At 53.8% G+C, this 25,638-nt stretch overlaps 1 protein-coding gene across 4 annotated transcripts in view; it reads left to right on the top strand.

Annotated features, from left to right (window-relative positions):
• The window catches only part of LOC119957557 (protein transport protein Sec24C-like), a 40,257-nt gene extending 15,404 nt beyond the window's left edge, over positions 1 to 24,853 (top strand). For all 4 annotated transcript variants that reach the window (XM_038785709.1, XM_038785707.1, XM_038785706.1 and 1 more), the window contains exons 9-22: positions 1,811 to 1,926; positions 3,226 to 3,350; positions 6,525 to 6,716; positions 7,503 to 7,596; positions 8,694 to 8,798; positions 10,634 to 10,804; positions 11,527 to 11,623; positions 14,072 to 14,217; positions 16,287 to 16,425; positions 19,855 to 19,976; positions 20,396 to 20,575; positions 21,259 to 21,450; positions 22,591 to 22,680; positions 22,771 to 24,853. In XM_038785709.1, the coding sequence (XP_038641637.1) occupies positions 1,811 to 1,926; positions 3,226 to 3,350; positions 6,525 to 6,716; positions 7,503 to 7,596; positions 8,694 to 8,798; positions 10,634 to 10,804; positions 11,527 to 11,623; positions 14,072 to 14,217; positions 16,287 to 16,425; positions 19,855 to 19,976; positions 20,396 to 20,575; positions 21,259 to 21,450; positions 22,591 to 22,680; positions 22,771 to 22,911 (1,910 nt within the window). In that variant the 3' untranslated portion in view covers positions 22,912 to 24,853. The remainder of the gene's footprint in view (positions 1 to 1,810; positions 1,927 to 3,225; positions 3,351 to 6,524; positions 6,717 to 7,502; positions 7,597 to 8,693; positions 8,799 to 10,633; positions 10,805 to 11,526; positions 11,624 to 14,071; positions 14,218 to 16,286; positions 16,426 to 19,854; positions 19,977 to 20,395; positions 20,576 to 21,258; positions 21,451 to 22,590; positions 22,681 to 22,770) is intronic.
• Positions 24,854 to 25,638: the final 785 nt, after the last annotated feature.

Here is a 25,638-nt window from a genome sequence, read left to right as displayed (position 1 = left end):
GTCGAGAGGCTGGGTTAACCCCCGCCTCCAGGGCGGGGTATAAATACCCAGTACGCCCTGCGGTCGTCCATTTACTGTAACCGACCGCAGGGCTAACATCTAGCTGATTAAAGCCATACTTTTGTACAGCAACTCGTCTCGCGTTCAATTGATGGTACATCATAGCTTTCACTGAATGGAGAGATAGTTACTGCCCCGACGATGGCTGAGATCACATGACAAAGAGCCTTCCACTGGCTCAGCCCCAACAGTGCTTTGAGGGCGACCCTGCACTTTGCCGATTGAATCTTTACCGTAACTACTTCGTCCCCTGGTGTCACAGAAATGGAGCAGTTGGCGATAAGAGACACCAGTTCGTGAAAAGCGAAAAATCCTGTCAAAGTTTTCCGCCTGGCACTTGCCAAGACCGATTCGCACGAACACCAAACCTCAAAGGGAACAGCCATTCATACCGCGTGAGGAGACAGTGCTGACTGGTTGCCATGGAGAAGGCACCAGGGAACCTTTGTCCGCCACATTTTTGTTCATTTCAAAAAGGAACAATTTCAGACGATCAGTCAGACTCACAACATTCGCAACTGGTCGGAGTTACGTCTAGTCACAGGCAGGTGACTGTCCTCTGCAGGCCAAACTAAGATGTCCAGGCATTGGGCCTGTTTTTTTGAATTGAACAAGTGCACGTGGAGGAGGGAAAACAATAGATTCCTGGTGCGTTAACCATGGCAACGCTTCAATCGGAGTCAATTTGCCAACAAATCATCACCCGATTCTCATGCGGTGTAAATGGTTATGGGAGTTTGAAATTTGGCATTCTTGCATTTGTCCTGTCAAGTCCCAAATGAAAAGCTTTGACAGCATGCCTCTCTTTGCAGCAATGCTACATATTGGTCTGCGCTGCCATTAAAGTCATGCACCCGGCCTATTCCATAACTCAACACCTGCTCCAACAAAGCCTCCGGCCTTGTCGGCTGATTAATATACTGCTTCAGGAAGGAGGCCCCTGCACATTTTCCCTCTGTCCCAGTTGATAGAACAAACAGAACAAAGTACAATACAGCAGAGGAACAGGCCCTTCGGCCCTACAAGCCTGTATTGCCCTCAGCACTTCCTTGTGCCGTATCCCTCTATACCCATCCTATCCATGTGTTTGTCGAGATGCCTTTTGAAGGCCGTTAATGTATCTGCTTCCACAACCTCCCCTGGCAACGCGTCCCAGGCACTCACCACCCTCTGTGTAAAAACCTGCCTCGCACATCTCCTCTAAACTTTGCCCCACGGACCTTAAACCTATGCCCCCTGGTGACTGACCCCTCCACCCTGGGAAAGAGTACCTGCCCATCCACTCTATCCATGTCCCTCATAATCTTGTAGACCTCTATCAGGTCACCCCTCAACCTCCGTCTTTCTAATGAAAACAGTCCGAGTCTATTCAGCCTCTCAGCATAGCTAACACCCTCCAGACCAGGCAACATCCTGGTAAACCTCCTCTGCACCCTCTCCAAAGCCTCCACATCCTTCTGGTAGTGTGGCGACCAGAATTGTGCGCAATATTCCCAAGTGTGGCCTTCCCAGGGTTCTATCCAACTGCAGCGTGACTTGCCAGGTTTTATACTCGATGCCCCGCCCAATAGGTTTGGGATCTGGGTGCCTTGGGAATTGTGGTTAGCCAAAGTCTCATCAACGTTAAATCCAGGATTAGAGGAAGGGAGAACAGGCCAGTCAAATGATACAACGTTGTTGCTTCACTTTGGGCTGCCCAGAGTTACAAATGACAGTTTCTTGCTGCCCTCTGTGTTTCTTTGCCCTCCAGTTCCACTGCACTACTTTCACCCAATCGATTACAGCGGGAAGCGAGCAGATCGTCCCGCGAGGGCGGAACTATCCTGCGGCTCCTACGAGTTCCTGCTGTCAGAGGGGGAATGCAAGGTAAGCTGGGACAGTGCGAGGCCAGCAGCAACGTGACATTCAGCAATCGCCAAATCAGTTTGTGAGGGCCATTGCCACAGACAGGGCTCAAACTCTAACACTGCCCAAAAAGAAAACTGGTTTCCCGGTGCGAGCGAGGTTGTTCAGTATTATTTATGCCTCGATAGGCTGTTAAAAATCCAGTTACACCTCACCGAGTGAGGCTTTAACGTCGAGACAAATAGTGCAAGAGGTGAAGGTTTGAGTCAATTCAGTGATTTCTAATCGATTTTTATCTGTGGAGATTTGTATCAGCAGCACTTCCTGCAGCAGAGCAGGGAATCACCGACAACAATTTCCGAGTTGCCATGAATTTCACCAAGACCATGTGACATGGGAGCAGAATTAGGCCACTCGGCCCATCGAGTCTGCTCCGCCTTTCAATCATGGCTGATATGTTTCTCATCCCCATTCTCCTGCCTTCTCCCCATAACCCCTGATCCCCTTATTAATCAAGAACCTATCTATCTCTGACTTAAAGGCACTCAGTGATTTGGCCTCCACAGCCTTCTGCGGCAAAGAGTTCCACAGATTCACCACCCTCTGGCTGAAGAAATTCCTCCTCCTCTCTGTTTGAAAGGATCGTCCCTTCAGTCTGAGATGGTCCCCTCTGGTTCTAGTTTTTCCTACAAGTGGAAACATCCTCTCCACGTCCACTCTATCCAGGCCTCGCAGTATTCTGTAAGTTTCAATAAGATCCCCCCCTCATCCTTCTAAACTCCAACGAGTACAGACCCAGAGTCCTCAACCGTTCCTCATACGACAAGCTCTTCATTCCAGGGATCATTCTTGTGAACCTCCTCTGGACCCTTTCCAAGGCCAGCACATCCTTCCTTAGATACGGGGCCCAAAACTGCTCACAATACTCCAAATGGGGTCTGACCAGAGCCGTATACAGCCTCAGAAGTACATCCCTGCTCTTGTATTCTAGCCCTCTCGACATGAATACTAACATTGCATTTGCCTTCCTAACTGCCGACTGAACTTCCACGTTAACCTGAAGAGAATCGAACAAGGACTCCCAAGTCCCTTTGTGCTTCTGATTTCTGAAGCATTTCCCATTTAGAAAATAGTCTAAGCCTCCACGCACAGTCACTCAAGCAACACAATCGGCCAATATGGCGACATGAGACAATGCAGTCAGAGTGTATTTTACAGGCTATGTCATCGGGTATTCTTATGCTACAGTCTTGCGTTTAGTGCCATTTCTGTTGGAAATATAATCTTGGCAATTCCTCCCCCTCCTTGTGTTCTGCTCAGCACAATCAAGGCCAGAGTCGTGTTGGATTTATTTTTATGATCGATGTTTCCTACAATGCAGTGAGGAGCGGGTTACTTGGGCTGATCTGCGCTGAGCTGAAGAAGGTGGTTCAGCACTTACCCAGGTAGGCACTTGTCCGAATTGCAATGATGGTGGAGCCTCCAGGCAGACTGTCGTGCAACTCCTCTTTGGGCTGAGCAATATGTGAACATAGAACATAGAACGATACAGCGCAGTACAGGCCCTTCGGCCCACGATGTTGCACCGACATGGGAAGTCAAAAACTAAAGGCCATCTAACCTACACTATGCCATTATCATCCATATGCTTATCCAATAAACTTTTAAATGCCCTCAATGTTGGCGAGTTCACTACTGTTGCAGGTAGGGCATTCCACGGCCTCACCACTCTTTGCGTAAAAAAGCTACCTCTGACCTCTGTCCTATATCTGTTACCCCTCAATTTAAGGCTATGTCCCCTCGTGCTAGCCACCTCCATCCGCAGGAGAAGGCTCTCGCTGTCCACGCTATCTAACCCTCTGATCATCTTGTATGCCTCTATTAAGTCACCTCTTAACCTTCTTCTCTCTAACGAAAACAACCTCAAGTCCATCAGCCTTTCCTCATAAGATTTTCCCTCCATACCAGGCAACATCCTGGTAAATCTCCTCTGCACCCGTTCCAAAGCTCCCACGTCCTTTCTATAATGAGGCGACCAGAACTGTACGTGGATCGCTTTGAACAAGAAAAAGGCAAAAGGAAAATTCGGGAAATACCAAAGCTGTTTTTTCCTCCCTCAGAGCACAGCTGTGACCGTATATCGGACAGCAAAATAGTGGGCAGCACGGCGGCACAGTGGTTAGCACAGTTGCTTCACAGCTCCAGGGTCCCAGGTTCGATTCCCGGCTTGGGTCACTGTCTGTGCGGAGTCTGCACGTCCTCCCCGTGTGTGCGTGGGTTTCCCCCGGGTGCTCCGGTTTCCTCCCACAGTCCAAAGACGTGCGGGTTAGGCGGATTGGCCGTGATAAATTGCCCTTAGTGTCCAAAAAAAGGTTAGGTGGGGTTACTGGGGGTTGCGGGGAATAGAGTTGAGGTGTGGGCTTAAGTGGGGTGCTCTTTCTGAGAGCCAGTGCAGACTCGATGGGCCGAATGGCCTCCTTCTGCACTGTAAATTCTATGAACCATGAAAAGTGTGTGACTTCCGTGGCTAAACTCAACGCCATGTATTCAAATGTTTACTTGTTCAGTTTAAATATTTGATCAAATATTAAAGCAGTTATCTATGACCACGAAACACTCCACTCTGTCGCTGCCAATGTATTACGACCAATTTAGTTTCTCCTCAGACCTCATCACCTTAACCTCCCAGAACTCGATGCGAGTTCTGACTTTGGTTTTGGGGGTGGGGGGGGGGCTGGTATTCAGGAATTCAGGAGTTGAGTCCCTTAAGTTTGACGCTCGTTCAATTCAAGAATATAATAATGATTTGCTTATATTGCCACAAGTATGAAGTTGGAAGTTGAAAAACCCTTAGCCGCCACATTCCGGCACCTGTTCCGGGTAAGCTGGTACGGGAATTGAACCCGCGCTGCGGGCCCTGTTCTGCATTACACACCAGCTGTCTAGCCCATTGAGCTAAACCAATACAGCAACAGAAGATGTCCTCTGTGTCCAGGGGATGATTCCTCCGTGTCTGCACAGATCTGGACAAGCAGCGCAGCAGATAGCTAAACGGAACTTTAACCCCGATTGACCTCTGCCTCGAGCACAGTGGTTAGCACTGCTGCCTCACGGGACCCCGGTTTCCGTTCTGGTCTCGGGTGACTGTGCGGAGTCTGCACGTTCTCCCTGTGTCTGCGTGGGTTTCCTCCGGGTGCTCCGGTTTAATCCCACAGTCCAAAGATGCGCAGGTCAGGCGGATTGGCCATAAAAAATTGACCCTTTTGTGTCCAAAGATGTGCAGGTTAGGTAGGGTGGGGGAGTGGTTCTAGGTAGGGCGTTCTTTCAGAGGGTTGGTGCAGACTCGAAGGGCCAAATGGCCTCCCTCTGCATTGTAGATTCGATGTTTCAAGGCCTGAGCATCTGGGATGAGAATTCCAAAGATTCACAACTCCGGGTGAGGAAATGCCTCATTCTCTCAGTCAAAATGGCCGCCCTCCTGATCCGGAGAGCTGCCAACCTTGGGGAAGCATTCTCAAACCATGCACCCGGCCAAGCCCCTGAAGAAAATTGCACGTTGCAAAGAACCTGCCTCGCATTTTTCTAAACTCCGGGGAATATCGGCCTCCTCCGCGGACAGAGCGCTCCACAGGAGGAATCTGTTCCGTGATCTATCATTGCACTCTCCGTGAACGTATGGCCTCTCAGAGGCGTCTCACACCCTTGAGGTATTGAACAAGTTGAGCTGTCAACTTGAAAATGGCTCATTTAACCGACCCTTTGTAGTCCCATAAAGCGAAAAAAGAAAATCAGTAAACCTGTCCAAACTGGTCTTTTATACCTTAAAATGTGGCTACCAGAGGTCAGAGGCTGTGAATCCTGCAGAGAGTAACTCACCTCCTGACCCCAAGCCCTGTGGCAAGGCACAAGTCAGGAGTGTGAGGGAATACTCTCCACTTGCCTGGATGAGTGCAGCTCCCAACAACACTCAAGAAGCTCCACACCATCCTGGACAAAGCAGCCCCGCTTGATCGGCACCCCATCCACAAACATTCACTCCCTCCCCCACCGACGCACAGTGGCAGCCGTGTGTACCATCTACAAGATGCACTGCAGCAACTCACCAAGGCTCCTTAGGCAGCACCTTCCAAACCCACGGCCTCTACCATCTAGAAGGACAAGGGCAGCAGATACCTGGGAACCCCACCACCTGGAGGTTCCCCTCCAAGTCACTCACCGCCCCGACTTGGAAATATATCGGCCGTTCCTTCACTGTCGCTGGGTCAAAATCCTGGAACTCCCTCCCTAACAGCATAGTGGGTGTACCTACGCCACACGGACTGCGGCGACTCAAGATGGCGGCTCACCCACCACCTTCTCAAGGGGCGATTAGGGATGGGAAATAAACACTGGGCCCAGCCAGCGACGCCCACAGCCCGTGAATTAATTTTTAAAAAATGGATCTCTGGTATTGTTGGTGTCCGAATGAGTGATTTTTACTGGGATTGAACTGGGTTTTCCTTCTAAACCGTCAGATTCCCCAACCCGCGCTAAGATATTTCTGCCAAGCTCAGGAGGAGTAATTCTTTGTTGAATAATGAAGACGGGGGGGTGATCTAACGGAGGTCTGTGCTTGGCAGGGAGCCTGGGGCGGAGGAGTCGGCGGTGAGAGTGGGGTTCATCACTTACGACAGGGTGCTCCATTTCTACAACGTGAAGGAGTCGCTGATTCAGCCGCAGATGGTGGTTGCGACAGACGTCGCCGACGTCACCGTGCCGTTGCTCGATGGCTTTTTGGTCAACCCAAAGGAATCGAGTGTCCTGATCAACAGGTAAGCACAATGGAACCCATCGGGAAATCCGCGGGCGAGTGCGTTGCCGGAGTCGCGGACGATCCCGCAAACGGAGAATCCCGGCCTCGGCCTCTTCCCTTTAACTGCCATGATGCCTTGTACCGAAGGTGGACCGCTTTGCTCTGCTACACATCTCGTGAGCATCTGGTGCAACCGTGAAATACGCCCCCCTCCCCCCCCCCTTACCGGATCACTGACGCCCAACAATTAGTTCCCAGCCCTTTACAGGCTGTACCCAACCCTCCACAATAATTTTCAAAAGAGAATGAGACAAGTGTTTGGAAGGGGGAGAATCCTTTGGGCTCACGTGGAAAGGACAAGGGAGCGGGATTGATTAGACGGCCTTTTTCAAAGGGCCGCCCGTCCTCCCGTGCAGCACCGACGGACAACCACAAACCCCGTCTTTGCGGCCTGAAAGTTCACCGAACCGGAGGCCGGCATGCGTAGCGATTCCCCACCCAGAATGCATTGAGAAGGCGCAGGTCCCCACTCATCGTCAGGTTCTGGGCGGCACTGAGGACCCGGGTTCCTGGGTTCAATCCCAGCCCCCGGGTCACTGCACATCAACCGTGGGTCTCACCCCCACAACCCAAAAATATGTGCAGGGCAGGTGGATTGGCCAGGCTAAATTGCCCCTTCATTGGGAAAAACAAAAAGAATTGGGTACTCTAAATTCATGAAAAAAAGTTTGGCGCGCCGTGGTAAATAGATTGGCTTTGATGCACAAGAGTTTAACGCACCCTCTCACCGCTCCTTGTGTTCCAGTTTACTGGACAAGATCCCGTTGTTGTTTGCGGACAGTCTCGAGGGGGACGTTCTCTTTGGCCCAGTCGTCCAGGCAGGCCTGGAGGCGCTGCAGGTAACACGTTTGCATTTTAACTTTGGACTGTCGTAGGCTCCACAATCTGCGTCGCCATCTTCCTCTCGCTCCCCACGTCACCGATATTCTCGGAGTCTTTTCAGGACAATCAGGAGCACTGGGAAGCCACAGAAATAAGATGAGGGCAGGCGGCCACGACCTTGGTCAAAGAGGCTGGTTTTGAGCAGTGTCTTCACGAGGGAATCGAGGTACGCAGGGTGGAGGGGTACACCAGAGTTTGGGATCCCCGGCAGCTGAAGGTACGGCTGCCAACGGTGGAGCGATCAGAGTCGGGGATAGGAACATTCGCGGTCCAACATTTATGTCACCCGTTGTGTCAGACTCCATGGGAGGATCTGATGGGAACAGGGAGCTCCCCTCGTGTCCTGGCTGACTTTACTCTCCCCTGCCCAATTAACCGGCCACTTGGCCATTGTCGGATTGGGGCTGAGTGACAATTGCCTTCGGTGATCACCTCACAAAGACCAGCTCGTCCTCGGAAAGCAATCGGCTGGATGCTGGATCTGCTGTCGGACGCCACCACGTATTCCTGCCACTTAGAGCATCCTACCAAGGCCCAATCTCCCTCCCCATGCCCGTAACTCTACCCAACCTGCACATCTTTGGATACGAAGGGGCAATTTAACACATGTATACACACACACACATGTACGCACATACACACGCACATGCACACACGTGTGCACGCGCGCACACACTGAAGCCTGCCCACCTGATACTTGTAGTGATCTGTACATCTGTACATACATTTGCATGTACACCAGGGATTGCAGCACAGATGTAATAGTCACAGCACCACTAGAGGGCAGCATCAGAGACGGGTATAAAGGGTCCAGCCCAAGGCAGGATCAGCCTCTTTGAGAAGCACAGGGCTAGTGAGCAGCAGCAGACAGAGACAGCTCAGCATAGGCAGTTTAGCTTAGCTTGACTGGTCATACCTCTTGACTGTTTTACATCTAGTTGAGCTCTGAAAGCAGAACGAACCCTTTCAATGAAGTGTTTGTGTTAACTGCAAGTCTACAGTCTTCATTCAGACTTCGAGAATAACATAACACCGTCACCCTTCGTCCTGCTAGACTGCCGGATGCTGGGGCAAACTCTTCCTATTCCACACATCCCTGCCGACCGCCAGGGCTCCGGGGGAGCTGAGGAAGCGCAACGACAACACCAACAAGGAACAGGTGAGAAAAGTGTGACCAGAACCCCCGCTTCCACATTGATGGCTGAAGGCTTTGCCTGGTCCCAACCGAGTCCAGCTCCAGACGAGAGGGCCGGTGGGGGGGAGGGGGGGTGGGAAGGGGGGGCAGCAGAAGGCCATTCAGCCCCTCAAGTCTGTCCCATCATTTAATATCACAGCTGACCTGATAGCAACCTCAGATCCCGCCGACCCCCCCCCCCCCCCCCGATAACCTCTCACGCCCTTTGATTCCCAACAATCTATCCACCTCTGCTTTCACCTCCTTTTCGGGAGAGAGTTCCAGAGACTCACGAGCCTCTGAGATAAAAGATTTCGCCCCATCTCCGTTTTCGATGGGCGGCCTCTTATTTTTAAACAGTGACCCCCTAATTCTAGATTCGCCTACAAGAGGATTCATCTTCTCCACACCCACCCTGTCAATCCGCCTTCTGAATCTTGCAGTTTAAGGCAATCTTGGATCCTTCAAAGGACAGCGCCTTTAAAAAATGTCAGTGCTGTCGCAGAACTGGCATCATTCCAGCCTACTTTGTTTGTGGGGGGGGGGGGCTTCAATGGCAAGTCAGACATTTGTTGCCCATTGCGAATTGGACCTCAAGAGGCTTGTGGTGAGCCACCCACTTGAGCCGCTGCAGTCTGCGCGGTATTGGAGCCACCAGCCACTCTGTTCGGGAGGTCAGCGAATCGGAGATCAGGATCCCTACTAAAGTTGGGGTGGGGCTGGGTATGTGCAATGGGGGGGGGGGGGTGGGGCATGGAGAGGAAGTGAACCGAGGTTTCACTCGGCCAAGATTGGGGGCTCACTTTGTGGAGTGTGGCCCCCGACATTGAGAGAGAGCAGAGTGCTGCAATCCCGGACGAGCCCCCAATTCTATCACGATCCCGGAGCAGATCCCAACAGTGGCTCGGGTACTGGACAAAAACCCGAATATTTTATTTTAATTTTGGAAGACTGTGAGAAAAGGATACCTCGATCCAGGAGTGATTTCACTGACAATAGGCGTATGGTATGTCAAAACAAACTTTATTACTAACACAGTATTAAATATCTTTAACATCGCAGAAAAAAATAGCTTACTCAAAAATAGCTGAAACAATGCTACTCAATGTAGTGAACACAATACCCCTTAATTGTTATCTTTATTCCCACTCAAACAACAAAAAAAATCTCAGCTCTTAATCCACTTTAAATACCATGAGCTCTCAGGAAATCCGTTATACAGAGATGTTCTTTAAGAGAGAGAGATTTTTTCACACTGCCTTAAAGAAAAGATCTGACTCCCACCAGAACCATGCAGAAACTCTGGCTGTATGGCTTCACAAACTGTTCCAACCTGTTTCCGCTCACACCCTCCTTGAACCGCTTGGGAATAAACTGCTAATCTATCGGCAGACATAGCATTTAACTGACTCCTGCTCACCTCTTCAGTTAACCTTCAACTGAGCTTCTTTTCTGCAAAATGCCTGCTATCTTGGCTCCTCCCAGGAATAACATTGTTTTACCGAGCTGAAATCTAATGAACTCCACGGGGACTCTCCCTGAATCCAAACAAAACTGCATCAGCCCCAGCTTTTTACAGTGCCTCAATTGCACCCCGAGCTCCCAACTTTTCAAACCAGGATTTTTATTTATTTTAAAAACGTGACCGCAGCAGTCGTACACACACCAACCCAGGCTTTTGACCCTTACTGCATCAAATACCCCCATAATGTAATATATTGGAAATTCCTCCAGCCATCGCAAGAGGCCGTGGATTTTCAGATTGTTGGAATGTAATTGAGAGTTCAAGGTGATCTGAGCTTGCCCGTCTGTTCTGTTAGACTCTCTTTCAGCCACAGAGCAGCTACTATCAGACGTTGGCCGAGCAGTGCGTGCAGCAAGGTTGCTGTGTGGACCTGTTCCTCTTCCCCACTCAGTATGTGGACGTGGCCTCTCTGGGACTGCTGACGTTAAGGACTGGAGGAGACCTCTACTACTACAGCAACTTCAGGGTAATCGGCTCCCTCCTTAAGCAGTATGCTTCAGCACAATCCCGCCTGTATCTGTTATGGCCTAGTGAAGGAGGCAAATGGTGTGTTGGCCTTCATAGCGAGAGGATTTGAGTAGAGGAATAGGGATGTTTTACTGCAATTGTATCAGGCATTGGTGAGGCCACACCTGGAGCATTGTGAGCAGTTCTGGGGTCCTTATCTGAGGAAGGATGTTCTTGCGATGGAGGGAGGGCAGCGAAGGTTTACCTGGGATGGCGGGACTGAGGAGAGACTAAGTCAGTGAGGATTATATTCATTAGAGTGAGAGGGGATCTCGTAGAAAGTTAGAACATTCTAACAGGATAATTCTAACAATATTAGTCCAGGCCAATGGATTACTGGTCTGGTAACGGAACCACTATCGCAGGGAGAACCAATAGCTGGGAGAACGTCTAGAACATTCTATTGTTTGTGACTATGACCGAACTCATATTTTTAATCTCAATTAATGACAAGACAAGCGAACACCTTCTGAAGGATGCGGAAGATTTGGAGTAACCCATTAGATCTGTCTGAAACATGCTCAAGTGTTGACGGGGCGGGGGACAAGATGGCGGAGCTCAAATTGGTCCCATAATGCATGCGAGGACTGAGCCAAGAGAGAACCATTCTGGATTCAGTAACAGCCTCCTGGGGCACAATAAATGATTGATATCTTCATAATCTATCTATCTGATCACCAGGTTGACAGAGATGCAGAGCAGTTCCAGTTTGACTTTCAGAGGGACGTGCAAAAGGTGATAGGGTTCAACGCCAAGATGAAGGTTCACACTAGGAAAGGTACACGCCCTGATTTATGAACATTCACAAGAGTTAAAAACTCGTCCGCCAAGTCCTTCCTTGGACCTCAGACCTGCGGAATCCAATCTCTCCCTCGCGCTCCCCTCCTCGCTCAATATTCAGGCACGGCCTTACCGAATTGCTAAACCTTGGCTTATTCCCACTCTCGAATCGTCGTCGCTCGTTAACGGGCTGCGCGCCTCATCCGTCATTTGGAAAATGAGTCAGAAAGCCTAACTTTGCCAGGTCCACTCTCTCTGACCACCACCTCATCTCTCACCTCCCCCCCCCCCCCCTTCTTTCCCGAGGTGTGAATGATGCAAAGATAGGCGGGAAGGTAAGTGGTGAGCGAGGATGACACAAGGAGTCCACAAAGGGTTATGGACAGATTAAGTGTGTGCTGGGCAAAAACTTAGCAGATGGAATGTAATGAAGGGAGTAATTCACTTTGGTAAGAAGAATAAAGAAGCTGAATATTATTAAAATGGAGAGAGACTGCAGAAAGTTGCAGCACGGGGGAGTTTAAGGATCCTCATGCATCAATCACATGCAAATCCAACAGGTAACTAGGAAGGCAAATGGAATGTCTGCCTTTGCTTCAAAGGGAATGGAGTATAAAAATAGTTCAGCCTTGCTAAAACTGTACAAGGCATGAGTTAGACCACAACTGGTACACCGTGAACAGTTTTGGGTCTCCTTATCGAAGGAAAGATGAGACAGATTTTTAATTAGTAATGGGTTGAAGGGTCATGGAGAACGGGTAGGATGGTGGAGTTAAGGCCAGGATGAGATCAGCCAAGATCGAATGGCGGAGCAGGCTCGATGGGCCAAATGGCCTCATTCTGCTCCTCTTATGAAAGGAGAAGGTTGACACGGTTGTTCCCGGGTAGGGAGGGATTTTATTGTGAGGGGAGGTTGAGTAGGCCGGGGCCTGTTCTCACTGGAGTTTAGACGAATGAGAGGCGACCTTATTGAGACATAGCGGATTCTCAGGGGGTTTGACAAGGGTCGATGCTGAGAGGTTGTTTCCTCTTGTGGGAGAGTCTGGGACTAGAGAGCAGAATCTCAGAGTAAGGGGGGGGGGGGGGGGCGTCCATTTCAGACAGAGACGAGGAGGAATTTCTTCCCTCAGAGGGGGATGAATCTGTGGAATTCTTTACCGCAAAGAGCTACAGTGACACAAAATAACAAAGGGGAACGTGGCTTCCATGCTCGGTGACCCCTGCCCCACTCAATCAGAATGTCGTCATTCCAAACAGCTTGCCTTCTGCGCTCCAAACTTCTCTTAAAAACTGACTCGCGAGGGGTAGGGGTGGGTTTCAGTTCAACCTTCCTCCCCCTCACACCCGGAACAATCTTGTCCCATCCTTCCTCCAGGGGGCTAGCTGGAGAAGCCACCATTCAAAAATTGGTCCTGCACTTCTTCGCTACTAATAATAATCTTTATTAGTGTCACAATTCGGCTTGCATTAACACTGCAATGAAGTTACTGTGAAAATCCCCTCGTCGCCACATTCCGGCGCCTGTTCGGATACACAGAGGGAGAATTCAGAATGTCCGATTTTCGAAAAGCACGTCTTTCGGGACTTGTGGGAGGAAACCGGAGCACCCGGAGGAAACCCACGCAGACACGGGGGAGAACGTGCAGACTCCGCGCAGACAGTGACCCAAGCCGGGAATCGAACCCGGGGCCCTGGCGCTGTGAAGCAACAGTGCTAACCACTGCGCTACCGGGCCGTCCAAACTCGCTTCATTATAAAACAGCAAGGGACATTCCAGCCCACCAGATTGTGACTAATTCTCCTGGGAGAGCTCCTGTGTTCATAGAATCCAGAGTTCACAGCACCAAATCACAACTGCCTGTATTTATAGGGTCGGAGCAACACATGGTGAGGCCATTCAGCCCATCGAGCTTCCATCCCTTTCAGTATTTAATGTCTTCTCTTTTGTTGTCAATGTTCAAATATTATTTTTTACCTCAGACTTGAACGACAAACATTTCGTCTGAAGCTGATGCGACTGGAGACCCAAATTCCAATGTTTAAAAAATCAAGGCCTACCTGTTTATGTTTACTCCAACATTTATTCCGAGTTTAGCCTCCCCACTTCATCGCCAATGGCTCCTGCTCGCATCAGCGTCCACAGTTACCTAGGCCTTGACACAACAAAGCTGCGGGGCGGCTGCAAGTTCAATTCTGCTAGGCCGACGTTCCCCTGTCCCCGATGTCTGGCTCCCAGCTCCGTTTTCTCTGGGGTTTTGGGGCCTGTGGGAGACAGCATGGCTCCCTTTAGGCCCACGCTCTCCCTCTCCAGTCGCCAACTAATCACTTGGGCCGCACTTGGGCTAAGTGTTTGGCTGTCAGTCGGTCCTCCCATACCCATCCCCGGGGATCCTATTTCGGAGGTCTGGGCAGGCCGCTTCTGAACCTTACTTTCGTCTGGCTCCAGGCATCAGAGTGGCCAATTATTTGGGTTCCTTGCACATGGAGAACAGGAGTGAGGTGAAACTGGCTGCGATCGACAGCGACAAGGCCGTGGTGGTGGAGTTCAAACACGACGGCAAACTGAGCCAGGAGGTTGGCGTCCACATCCAGGTCAGAAAAGCAAAGCAAACTTTCAACTTTGCCCTATCCCTCCTATCAGCTCATCGTTCTCCTGTGCCCCCAAGAGCCCTTACAGCTGAACAGTGCAACATCGACCAAGCTCAATAGAGTGCACGATCAGCATTAGGACACAGTGGGAACTTTGGTGCTGGGGACTCGGGGTGAGGGGGGACTCGGGGTGAGGGGGGGACTCGGGGTGAGGGGGGGACTCGGGGTGAGGGGGGGACTCGGGGTGAGGGGGGGACTCGGGGAGAGGGGGGGACTCGGGGAGAGGGGGGGACTGGGGGAGAGGGGGGGACTCGGGGAGAGGGGGGGACTCGGGGTGAGGGGGGGACTCGGGGTGAGGGGGGGACTCGGGGTGAGGGGGGGACTCGGGGTGAGGGGGGGACTCGGGGTGAGGGGGGGACTCGGGGTGAGGGGGACCCGGGGTGAGGGTGGACTCGGGGTGAAGGGGGACCTGGGGAGAGGGGAGGGACTCGGGGGAGGGGGAGAACTCGGGGGAGGGGGGGACCCGGGGGAGAGGGGGACCCGGGGAGAGGGGGACCCGGGGAGAGGGGGGACCCGGGGAGAGGGGGGGACCTGGGGAGAGGGGGGGACCTGGGGAGAGGGGGGGACCTGGGGAGAGGGGGGGACCTGGGGAGAGGGGGGGACCTGGGGAGAGGGGGGGGACCTGGGGAGAGGGGGGGGGACCTGGGGAGAGGGGGGGGGGACCTGGGGAGAGGGGGGGACCTGGGGAGAGGGGGGACCTGGGGAGAGGGGGGACCTGGGGAGAGGGGGGGACCTGGGGAGAGAGGGGACCTGGGGAGAGAGGGGACCTGGGGAGAGGGGGGACCTGGGGAGAGGGGGACCTGGGGAGAGGGGGGACTTGGGGTGAGGGGGGAACTCGGGTGAGGGGGGAACTCGGGTGAGGGGGGAACTCGGGGGAGGGTGACTCGGGGGAGAGTGTGTGAGAATCTAGGTGAGCGTGAATCCGGGGCAGCGTGAATCCGGAGGGAGCGTGAATCCGGAGGGAGCGTGAATCCGGGGGAGCGTGAATCCGGAGGGAGCGTGAATCCGGGGGAGCGTGAATCCGGAGGGAGCGTGAATCCGGAGGGAGCGTGATCCGGAGGGAGCGTGGATCCGGAGGGAGCGTGAATCCGGAGGGAGCGTGAATCCGGAGGGAGCGTGAATCCGGGGGGAGCGTGATCCGGAGGGAGCGTGAATCCGGAGGGAGCGTGAATCCGGGGGAGCGTGAATCCGGAGGGAGCGTGAATCCGGGGGAGCGTGAATCCGGGGGAGCGTGAATCCGGAGGGAATGTGAATCCAGGGGAATGTGAATCCGGGTGAGCGTGAATCCGGGTGAGCGTGAATCCGGAGGGAGCGTGAATCCGGAGGGAGCGTGAATCCGGAGGGAGCGTGAATCCGGGGGAGCGTGAATCCGGGGCAGCGTGAATCCGGAGGGAGCGTGAATCCGGAGGGAGCGTGAATCCGGAGGGAGCGTGAATCCGGAGGGAGCGTGATCCGGAGGGAGCGTGAATCCGGGGGAATGTGAATTTACACGAGTGTGAATCTAGGCGATTGTGAATCTAGGTGAGTGTGAATTTCGGCGGGGAGGGGGGGGAATTTCGAGGAGAGGGTATCGTGTCGTTCTCTGCCTTGCTCGATATGGTTGGCTTTGATGTGTAGTATTGATCAAAGAACAAAGTGTCTTGTAAACCAACAAAACACTGACTGGATTCACCACTTATCCCGAAGAAACAAACAGGTGATTGATCACACAGAAACTATACTCATCACATTCATCTACATTTAACTTACTGACAGATTAAACTACCCGCTTGCTGTCTATCTTAAGTCTTCCCAGCTCAGATCCTGCTCCGACCACCTACTCCAACCTTCTGTCCCACAAGTCTCAGGGTCATCCCTTATATATTTCTAGGATTCGCTCCCTCGAGTGGCTGTCTCTACACATTTCATTCACCCTTAACATTACCTGTTATAATTCCACAGGGATTTTGAGTGTATGAATTTGGTGCTCCTCCCTTTACACCGAGTTGACTTTCGCTGCCCCTTGCCTCTAGTTTGAGCTCTTGTACCACACGGTCAGCGGGCATCGAAGACTCCGGATCCACAACGCCAGTCTGAACTGCTCCAGCCAGCTGATCGAGACATTCAGGAGCTCGCAGGCCGAAACACTGTTGAACTACTTTGCCAAGACTGGTGAGTGGGGGTAATGACTGGGACGTAATTTTGACTGGGATGTAAATTTCCTCCGGGTGCTCCGGTTTCCTCCCACAGTCCAAAGATGTGCTGGTTCAGTGAATTGGCCATGATAAATTGCCCCTCAGTGTCCAAAAAGGGTGGGTGGGGAAATGGGAGGGACGGGCATAGGCTTGGGTGGGGTGCTCCTTAAGAAGGTCAGTGCATAGAGTTGAGTGGGGGTACCTGTGGGAGGTGCTGGAGCGGTTCGGATTCGGGGAGGGATTCATCAAATGGGTGAGGCTGCTCTACGCGGCTCCGATGGCGAGTGTAGTTACCAATGGAAGGAGATCGGAGTACTTTAGGCTCTACCGTGGGACCAGGCAGGGGTGCCCCCTGTCCCCCTTGCTCTTTGCACTGGCGATTGAACCTTTGGCTATGGCGTTGAGGGAGTCAGGGAGATGGAGGGGTCTGGTGCGGGGTGGGGAGGAACATCGTGTATCGCTGTATGCGGACGACCTGCTGTTGTATGTGGCGGATCCAGAAGGGGGAATGCCGGGGGTGATGGAGCTGTTAGCGGAATTTGGGGGCTTCTCAGGCTATAAGTTAAATTTAGGCAAGAGTGAGGTATTTGTAGTACACCCGGGTGATCAGGAGGAGGGAATCGGGAGACTCCCATTTAAGAGGGCAGTGAAGAGTTTCAGATACCTGGGGGTGCAGGTGGCCAGGAGTTGGGGGACTCTCCATAAGCTTAATTTTACCAGGCTGGTGCAGCAGATGGAAGAGGAATTTAAAAGGTGGGACATGGTGCCGCTATCGCTGGCGGGTAGAGTGCAGTCCGTCAAAATGACGGTTCTCCCGAGGTTCTTGTTCCTTTTCAGTGTTTGCCCATCTTTATCCCTAGGGCCTTTTTTAGAAGGGTGACTAGCAGCATCATGAGCTTTGTTTGGGCGCATGGGACCCCGAGGGTGAAGAGGGTCTTCTTGGAGCGGGGTAGAGATGGTGGGGGGCTGGCGTTACCCAATCTCTCGGGGTATTATTGGGCGGCCAATGTGTCGATGGTGCGCAAGTGGGTAATGGAGGGGGAGGGGGCAGCATGGAAACGGATGGAGAGGGCGTCCTGTGGCGATACAAGCCTGGGGGCCCTGGTAACGGCGCCGTGGCCGCTCCCTCCTACGAGGTATACCACGAGTCCGGTGGTGGCGGCTACCCTCAAGATTTGGGGGCAGTGGAGGAGACATAGGGGAGAAGTGGGGGGCTCGATGGAGGCTCCGTTAAGGGGGAACCATAGGTTCGTCCCGGGGAACATTGATGGGGGATTTCAGGGTTGGCACAGAGCGGGCATCAGACAGCTGAGGGACCTGTTTATTGATGGGAGGTTTGCGAGCCTGGGGGAGTTGGAGGAGAAATTTGGGCTCCCCCCGGGGAACATGTTCAGGTATCTGCAGGTAAAGGCATTTGCTAGGCGGCAGGTGGAGGGATTCCCTTCGCTTCCCGCGAGGGGGGTGAGCGACAGGGTGCTTTCGGGGGTCTGGTTCGGAGAGGGGAAGATATCTGATATCTACAAGGTTGTGCAGGAGGCGGAGGAGGCGTCAGTAGAGGAGCTGAAAACGAAGTGGGAGGGGGAACTGGGGGAACAGATCGAAGACGGGACATGGGCTGATGCCCTGGAGAGGGTTAATTCTTCCTCCTCGTGTGCGCGGCTTAGCCTCATCCAATTCAAGGTGCTGCACCGGGCCCACATGACTGGGACGAGGATGAGTAGGTTCTTTGGGGTGAAGACAGGTGTGTCAGGTGCTCGGGGAGTCCAGCGAACCATACCCATATGTTCTGGGCATGCCCGGCACTGGAGGAGTTCTGGAAGGGGGTGGCGAGGACGGTGTCGAGGGTGGTGGGATCCAGGGTCAAGCCAGGATGGGGACTCGCGATTTTTGGGGTTGGGGTGGAGCCGGGAGTGCAGGAGGCGAAAGATGCCGGTGTGCTGGCCTTTGCTCCCTAGTAGCCCGGCGAAGGATCTTGCTACAATGGAAGGATGCGAGGCCCCCAAGCGTGGAGACCTGGATCAATGACATGGCGGGTTTCATTAAGCTAGAGAAGGTCAAATTCGCCCTGAGAGGGTCGGTACAAGGGTTCTTTAGGCGGTGGCAACCTTTTCTCGACTTTCTGGCTCAACGATAGGGTACGGGGACAGCAGCAGCAGCAACCCGGGGAGGGAAAAGGGGAGGGAAAAGGGGGGGGGGGCCGACAATGACTATGTTTGTTTATTTAATTTTAATATTTTTTAAGTTCTTTTGTTGTTCATTGGGGTTGGGGGGGTGAGGGGGATGTGATACATGCGCCGGTACGGTCTGGGGGTGTCACAGTTATTATGGGTTATTTTGTTGCATTTCATTGTTTGTCGTTATGTTTTATATTTTCTGTAAAAAATTCCATCCAAAAAAAGGTCAGTGCAGCTTCGATGGGCCTGATGGCCTCCTGCACTGTAGGGATTCTAATAATAATATTATCACAAGTCGGCTTACATTAACACTGCAATGAAGTTACTGTGAAAATCCCCTCGTCGCCACACTCCGGCGCCTGTTCGGGTACAGAGGGAGAATTCAGAATGCACAATTTACCCAACAGCACATCTTTCGGGTCCTGTGGGAGGAAACCGGAGCACCCGGAGACACAGGAAGAACGTGCAGACTCCGCACAGCCCCAAGCCGGGAATCGAACCTGGGACCCTGGAGCTGTGAAGCAACAGTGCTAACCACTGCTGCCGATGACTAGGGTGCCCACATCTGGACGTCATTCAGTGACCTGCACAGGGAGGGACAGGTGTAAGAGTCAATGAGCGAGTGATGAGGGGCTTGAGCTGGGCTCTATCGAGAGTAATGAGGTGGCAATAGAGCTGTTCCCCCTCCTCCAACGAGACCCAGATTCCAAGGATTCCGAGGAGAGAATCCACACATTAGGGCTGTCATCCCTGGAATATCGAAGGCCGAGGGGGGGAGGGGGAGGGGGGGCGCGGGTGGATCCAAGCATTCACCAAGTGAAAGGGAACGGAGAGGGGGGAGGGCAGAAACTGTGCCGGGCCGCTGTGCAGGAACGGGATGGGGGACTGGGGGGTGGGGGGGGGGGGGGGGGGGGTGGGAGGGGAAGGAAGGTCGGGGGTCACCCTGCACTGCTTTCCCCTCTTGCCAATGGAACACCCAAACAAAAAAAAACATGGCCGCCTGGGACAGGTCGCCAAGCCTTCAGGATGACCCTGGAAATTGAAGCTAACTTTCGCCCGTTGAGCAACGGCCGCGTCATTTTTTCACATTTTCTCCAAAATTTATTCCTTGTAAAAATGTCCGGAATGGGATTTAAAAGGCTGGGCAAGGTGGGCATTCGAGTGATTAAATTCTCAGCGTCGAACCATTTCTGGTGTCCTCACCTGGAATCTTCTGTCTTCTTCATTGGCAGCGTATCGCGCCGTGCTGGACCAAGGCACAAAGAGGGTGCAAGACCAGCTGGTGACCCACCTGACCCGGATGTTAGCCTCTTACCGGAAGCACTGTGCCCATTCCGCGCCCACCAGGGGCCAGGTGAGACCCGGAAACCTTCCTCCCCGTGGAGACACAAGCCGCGGGGCGGCGAGCGGCTGGGAGCGAATCTCTTGTCGCCCGTGTCTGAATTCACCCGGGTTCCTGCTGTCCGACCGTTGGACCTTGTTCAAGGGGACCTGCTTCTGGAACATTCTGTCACCCCTCTCCCCCCCCCCCCCGCGCCCGGGACGCAATTCACGACCCCGGGGGGCGAGGCAGTAACCCACGGAGACGGGGGAGGGAGTTGGTGTGGGGCCGCTGCCTGACGGGACCAGCCTGAGGCCTGTTGCTAGGGGACAGGTTGGGCCTGGTCTGAAGCCCCGAACACCAGCGACTCTGACTCTAGGAGGTGACCATTTGCGTCGTGCAAGCTTAGTTTTCCAAGGAGGGGGCTAATTCTAACCCTTTGCCGCCAACAGCTGGTGATGCCACAGTTCCTGAAAGTCTTACCCCTCTACTTGAACTGCCTGAGAAAGAGCAAGGTCCTGCTGCCGGGGCCCGGCGTCTCCATCGACGACCGGGCCTACCTCAGGCAGCTCGTCATGTCGATGGGCATCGCGGAAACCAACGTCTTGTTCTATCCCCGCCTTCTACCCATCGTGAGTATGACGCAAAAGGCGCTGGCAACAGTTCCCTCCCCCATGGGATTGGGAGCCACTCGCAGAGGATTCCCATGTCGGGCCTTGAGCAGAGAGTTTATGGTGGGGCGCGTGCGGTGCTGTAGGGAGGCAGGTTCGGGGGGCAGGCTCGACGCCCAAAGGGGCCTCTCGCCATGAACCAGATGAACAAGGGTCTGGTTTAGCACAGTGGGCTAAACAGCTGGCTTGCACAGCAGAACAAGGCCGGCAGCTCGGGTTCAATTCCCGTACCGGCCTCCCCGAACAGGCGCCGGAATGTGGCGACTAGGGGCTTTTCACAGTCACTTCATTCGAAGCCGACTCGTGACAATAAGCGATTGTTATTATTGTTGGATAAATGAAGGGGAAACGTCGCCCGATATTTAAGGGGGCCCTGATTGCTGGGGGTGGGAGGGGGGGGGGGGGGGGGGGGTCTTGGTCATCGGTAGAAGGGTAAAACTGTGCTTCGCGTGGCAATCGAACAAGTTAGCAGTGCAGCAGCGTTGACAAAATCACACCGAGGTTATTCTCCCGAGGAATGAAGGTGCTCTTAAGTCTAAGCGGGTGCTGCTGCACCTTGGGAGATGAGGGGGAGGGGGTGGGTGAGGAGGTGATGATGTAGCGGCTGATTAACCCTTTCCTGCCCGCCCCTCCTCTGCCTCTAGCACGGGTTGAATGAGAACCAGGTGACTGTGCCGAGGGAGGTGCGATGCACAGCCCGCACACTGTCGCCCGAGGGATTCTACCTCCTGGAGGACGGACTGAACCTTTTCCTCTGGATTGGGATGTTGGCACCGGCCGAGTGGATTCAGAACGTCTTTGGGGCGCCCTCTTTCAACGCCGTGGATTGTGGAGCGGTGAGTCGTCTCCGTGCGAGACGGGATTCAAGATATTTCATTGTTAAACTTTAGGGTACCCAATTCATTTTTCCCAATTAAGGGGCAATTTAGCACGGCCAATCCACCTAACCCGCACATCTTTGGACTGTGGGAGGAAACTGGAGCACCCGGAGGAAACCCACGCACACACGGGGAGAAGGTGCAGATTCCGCACAGACAGTGACCCAAGCCAGGAATCGAACCCGTGACCCTGGAGCTGTGAAGCAGCAGTGCTAACCACAGTGCCATCCAAATTCAAAGCCGTGCACGTGTGCTCTGATCAATTCGGGCCTGTTCTCACCTTTTGTGCGGGGGGGGGGGGGGGGGGGGGGGGACGAGGGAGAAACAGGTGCGGGCACTTGAGGGAATTCAGAGAATCGGTGTTCATCGCATGAGCTGGCGCTTGGCGCTGCCCAATACCCTCGGGGGGGGGGGGGGGGGGAAGCCACTCTGACCCCCCCCCCCCCTCCGACGTGCCGAGTTAGATCAAATCGGCCAGTTTGACCACACCCGGCCTGTCCACCCCGATCACTCTCATCGCCGAGTCGGCAATTAAAATGCTTCAAATTGGGAATACGGGCACCGAGTGACTGGCTGGAGGATTCAATTATTAATCGTTCACGGACGGTGTGCGGGGGCTGGGCCGGAAAGATGCAGAAAATATACGCCATTGACATCTACCGCCAACGGGTGGAGATGGGAAGTGAGAAACCCCCAAGTGTCTGTGGGCAGAGGAGGAGGGTTAAAGTTCCAAGGCCAATCGGACTCTTCTTCGGAAGCAAGGAGAGGTGGGAATGTGATGGGGTTATGTGCTGTCGAACTACGTGGTTGGGGGGCGGGGGTGTGGGGGGGGGGAGGAAGGCGGAGCAAAGGAGAAGCTGAGGGATGGGTTAGCAGGTGGCGGTGGGGGGGGGGGGGATTAAGTGACAAAGATGTCGTGGATCACAGGGCAGTGGGGACGGCGTTACGGGGGGAGACAGAGCGTTTACCCGAGACGGTGCGAATGGCGGAAGAGGGACCGGCACTCGAGGCGGATAAGGGATTAAAAAAAGGGCTGAAGTTGTCGAACACAAAGGCCACAAGGCTGTACAGTCAGCGACGCCTTTGCTTTTCTTTCAGGGGTCTCTTCCCGTGTTGGACAACCCTTCCTCCCGGCAAATCAGAGGCGTGATCCACGCCGTCCGGAAGCAGCGGGCCAGGTTCCTGAAGGTAGGTATCCTCGTTTCCCCCAGGGCTCCAGGACCGTGTGGCGGGGCGGAACCGCACCTCACTGACCTTTCCCACACTTGTGTTTTCCAGCTGCTCGTCGTCAAGCAGGCAGACGGCACGGAGGGCCAATTCAGGCAGCTGCTGGTCGAAGACAAGAGCCCCAGTGGGGGGGCCTCTTACCCAGACTTCCTCCATCACGTTCACCTCAGCATTCAGCAGTCCCTGCGATAGCTCAACGCTGGCGGGGGGGCCGGCGGAGCCAGCAGGCAGTGGGGGGGGGGGGGGTTTACACACCTACCCAGGTGGGCCGGGATGAACACAGTGCAAGGCCCGGCGGAATCCCCCCTGGGTGACAAGGGCCAGGAAGCACCATTTGCTGCAAAACCCGAACTCGGTTCCTTAACGGCTCCCCCCTCGTCCGAGCGTGAATCCCCGGCGGCCTTCCCCAAGGGGAAAAGCAGAGCAGCTAAAAGTCGGAGGTGACACCCACCAGCCTTCAGTGTTGAGGAGGCCATCTCCCAGAGCGGCCAACCCCTGGCCCCAAAGGTTAGAGGTCAAGATGACCTCGCCCAGTCCCGTCACTGCCTCTCAACACCCCCCCCCCCCCCCCCCCCCCCCGGTGTCTATTTAGGTGGGCAATTGGTCCAGATCTAAGCCCCTTCTTTGAATTGTCCATCCGATTATTTCGAAGAGCAATCCAGTTTGGCCCACCCCGTTCGCCCGCTTCACCGCCAACCTCCTCTCACAGATTTATTCCCCTCCCCCCCCTTTTCAGGGCTGCTATTCAATCAGCCCCCAGGAGGCGGCGGCGGAACATGCCGGCTTCTCGCCAGCCTGTGCGGCCCTCATGGCGGCCGCCTGGTGGCGGGGCAGACTGGCACATCCGCCGTGCGGGCGCCCGCGTCCCGCTCGCCAAAGTCGGCCTCCCCGTTTCCCGCCCGGGTCGAGGGGGGGGAGACACCCCGTCAGGGCGGGTGGGGTGTTGGTCATCACACTCTTCAGCAGGGAGGCTTTGAAAATTCTTTAATGTGTGCAACATGTTTGCGATCACCGTCCCCAAACAGTCCGATCGCTCAGCAAACGAGAAGTGCGTCCACCGATACGACGCCTGTACAGTCGGGATCTTACACAATATCACAGTTCCCGTTCGGTGCAATATTAAAAAAATGAACACCAGTTCTTTAGATACATCATTAAAAGGAGCCATTTCACGGCCCGCACAGTTCGAGTGCAGCGTTCCTCCGAACCCGCGCTCCATTTCAGAGACAGTTTAGGCTCCGTCATCAGACCGTACCGAGGCCAGGCCGTACGGTTACTAGGCAACCTCAAGGGGGCCCACGTTTCCATAATTTCTACGGGATGCATTCTACCCCCCCCCCCCCGCCCCCCGGAAGGATTCAAGGAGGTGCGAGTGCAAGGTTCCCATCGAGCAGAAGCCAGCGAGAATGCCACGACAGCCAAAAAAACTGGCCACCTTTCCGATTATGGGGTCACCAAATTTTAAAGAAAAACTAGGCCCCGACGAGATAAACCGGTCAATCTTTCAGCTCCGAAGCCCGGCGCGAACGCAGGGCCCCAGCAAGTGCTCCAACTGGTCAGCCTCAAATCTGACCATTGGGGTCTCGTTTACCTCAGCTATCAGTGGACTGGCAACTTGAGGCCCATTTCCCCACCCTTCGGGGAACAGCATTCAACCTGCAAACTCAGCCGCATGCTTCGTGCCTTGGCGAGACTGACACAACATTGGCCCTGTTTAGTTGTGCTTTAATACAACGAACACCTCCGCACTAACCCCCCCCCCCCCCCCCCACATGAGCTTCAGAAAGGGGCCTTCAATTCAGGCCAGAAGCAGAGACACAATTTGCAGCAGCAACAGCAAACCTATTAACCACTATTCCCACTGGAAACACTGGAAGAAACGTAAACCTTGGTTCAGTTTGTGAGTGTTTATCGAATCACAGAATTTACAGTGCAGAAGGAGGCCATTCGGCCCATCGAGTCTGCACCGGCCCTTAGGAAAGAGCACCCCACCTAAGCGGGTTCAAATGATAAAAGTCATAATTAGTGGTGAACAACCTCTCCGGCCCTGAGAAAAATAATTTTTACAAGTGTGGAGTTTCATTCTCTCAGAAGAAAATTAAACAGATTGCGGATTAAAAAATTTTTTTTTTGTTTTGGTCGTGGTCTCTTTTCACTTACTTGGTTTCTCTCTCAATCCCACGTGTGCGCCCTGATTTTTATTTTGCCTTCTGTACAAAGGGCGAACTGCCGTTTAGAGTTTCCTGCTTTGCAGCCCATGAGGATTCCTCATTCTGATTGGCCGATCAACCCCCCCCCCGATTCTTCTGCTTGACCAGTTGTCAGATCTCCCATCGAAAGTGGCAAGGGATTGGGGGGGGGGGGGGGGGATGCTGTGTGTCGGAGCCCACACAAACCGTTGGAGGGGGTGGGGGGGGGGGCAGTGTTTACAGGTGCTTCGCTGCAACATTCTGTCCCAAAGTGACTCAGGGAGGCGGGACCATGCGAAGGATGTGATTACCACATCCCCGGGGCCAGACCCGGGCACTCGTGAGCACCAGCGGAAATAGAGGTCACTGAAACCACATTTTTCTGTGGAGGAATGAAGCAGGAGCGTGGAAAGACTGACACGCCTCAATCTTTAAAACAAGCCCACTCTTGCTTCAGTGGCCAAGGCTCTAGTTCTTGGGCACGTGGGCCCCACCTCCTGGCAGGCGACCACCCGGGGCATCGCCCACCGTTGCCCCACACGTTCAATCTAGCACAAAAGATTTGCTGGTTTACCAAAATAAACAAATCCTCCTCGCGTTATTAAATTAAATACAGCGAAAGCAGGTCCACTCAATCGTTCTTGAGCTTGTTGTGCAATGGGGGTTCCTCCGTTAAGCGAGGACGTCACGCTTGTGCCCCCCCACCCCGCCCGTCCTCCGCCCCGCCCCA

The sequence above is a fragment of the Scyliorhinus canicula genome, chromosome 26, assembly GCF_902713615.1.
Source record: "Scyliorhinus canicula chromosome 26, sScyCan1.1, whole genome shotgun sequence".
Classification (NCBI taxonomy): Eukaryota; Metazoa; Chordata; class Chondrichthyes; order Carcharhiniformes; family Scyliorhinidae; genus Scyliorhinus; species Scyliorhinus canicula.
This window is presented reverse-complemented; position numbering and strand designations above follow the sequence as displayed.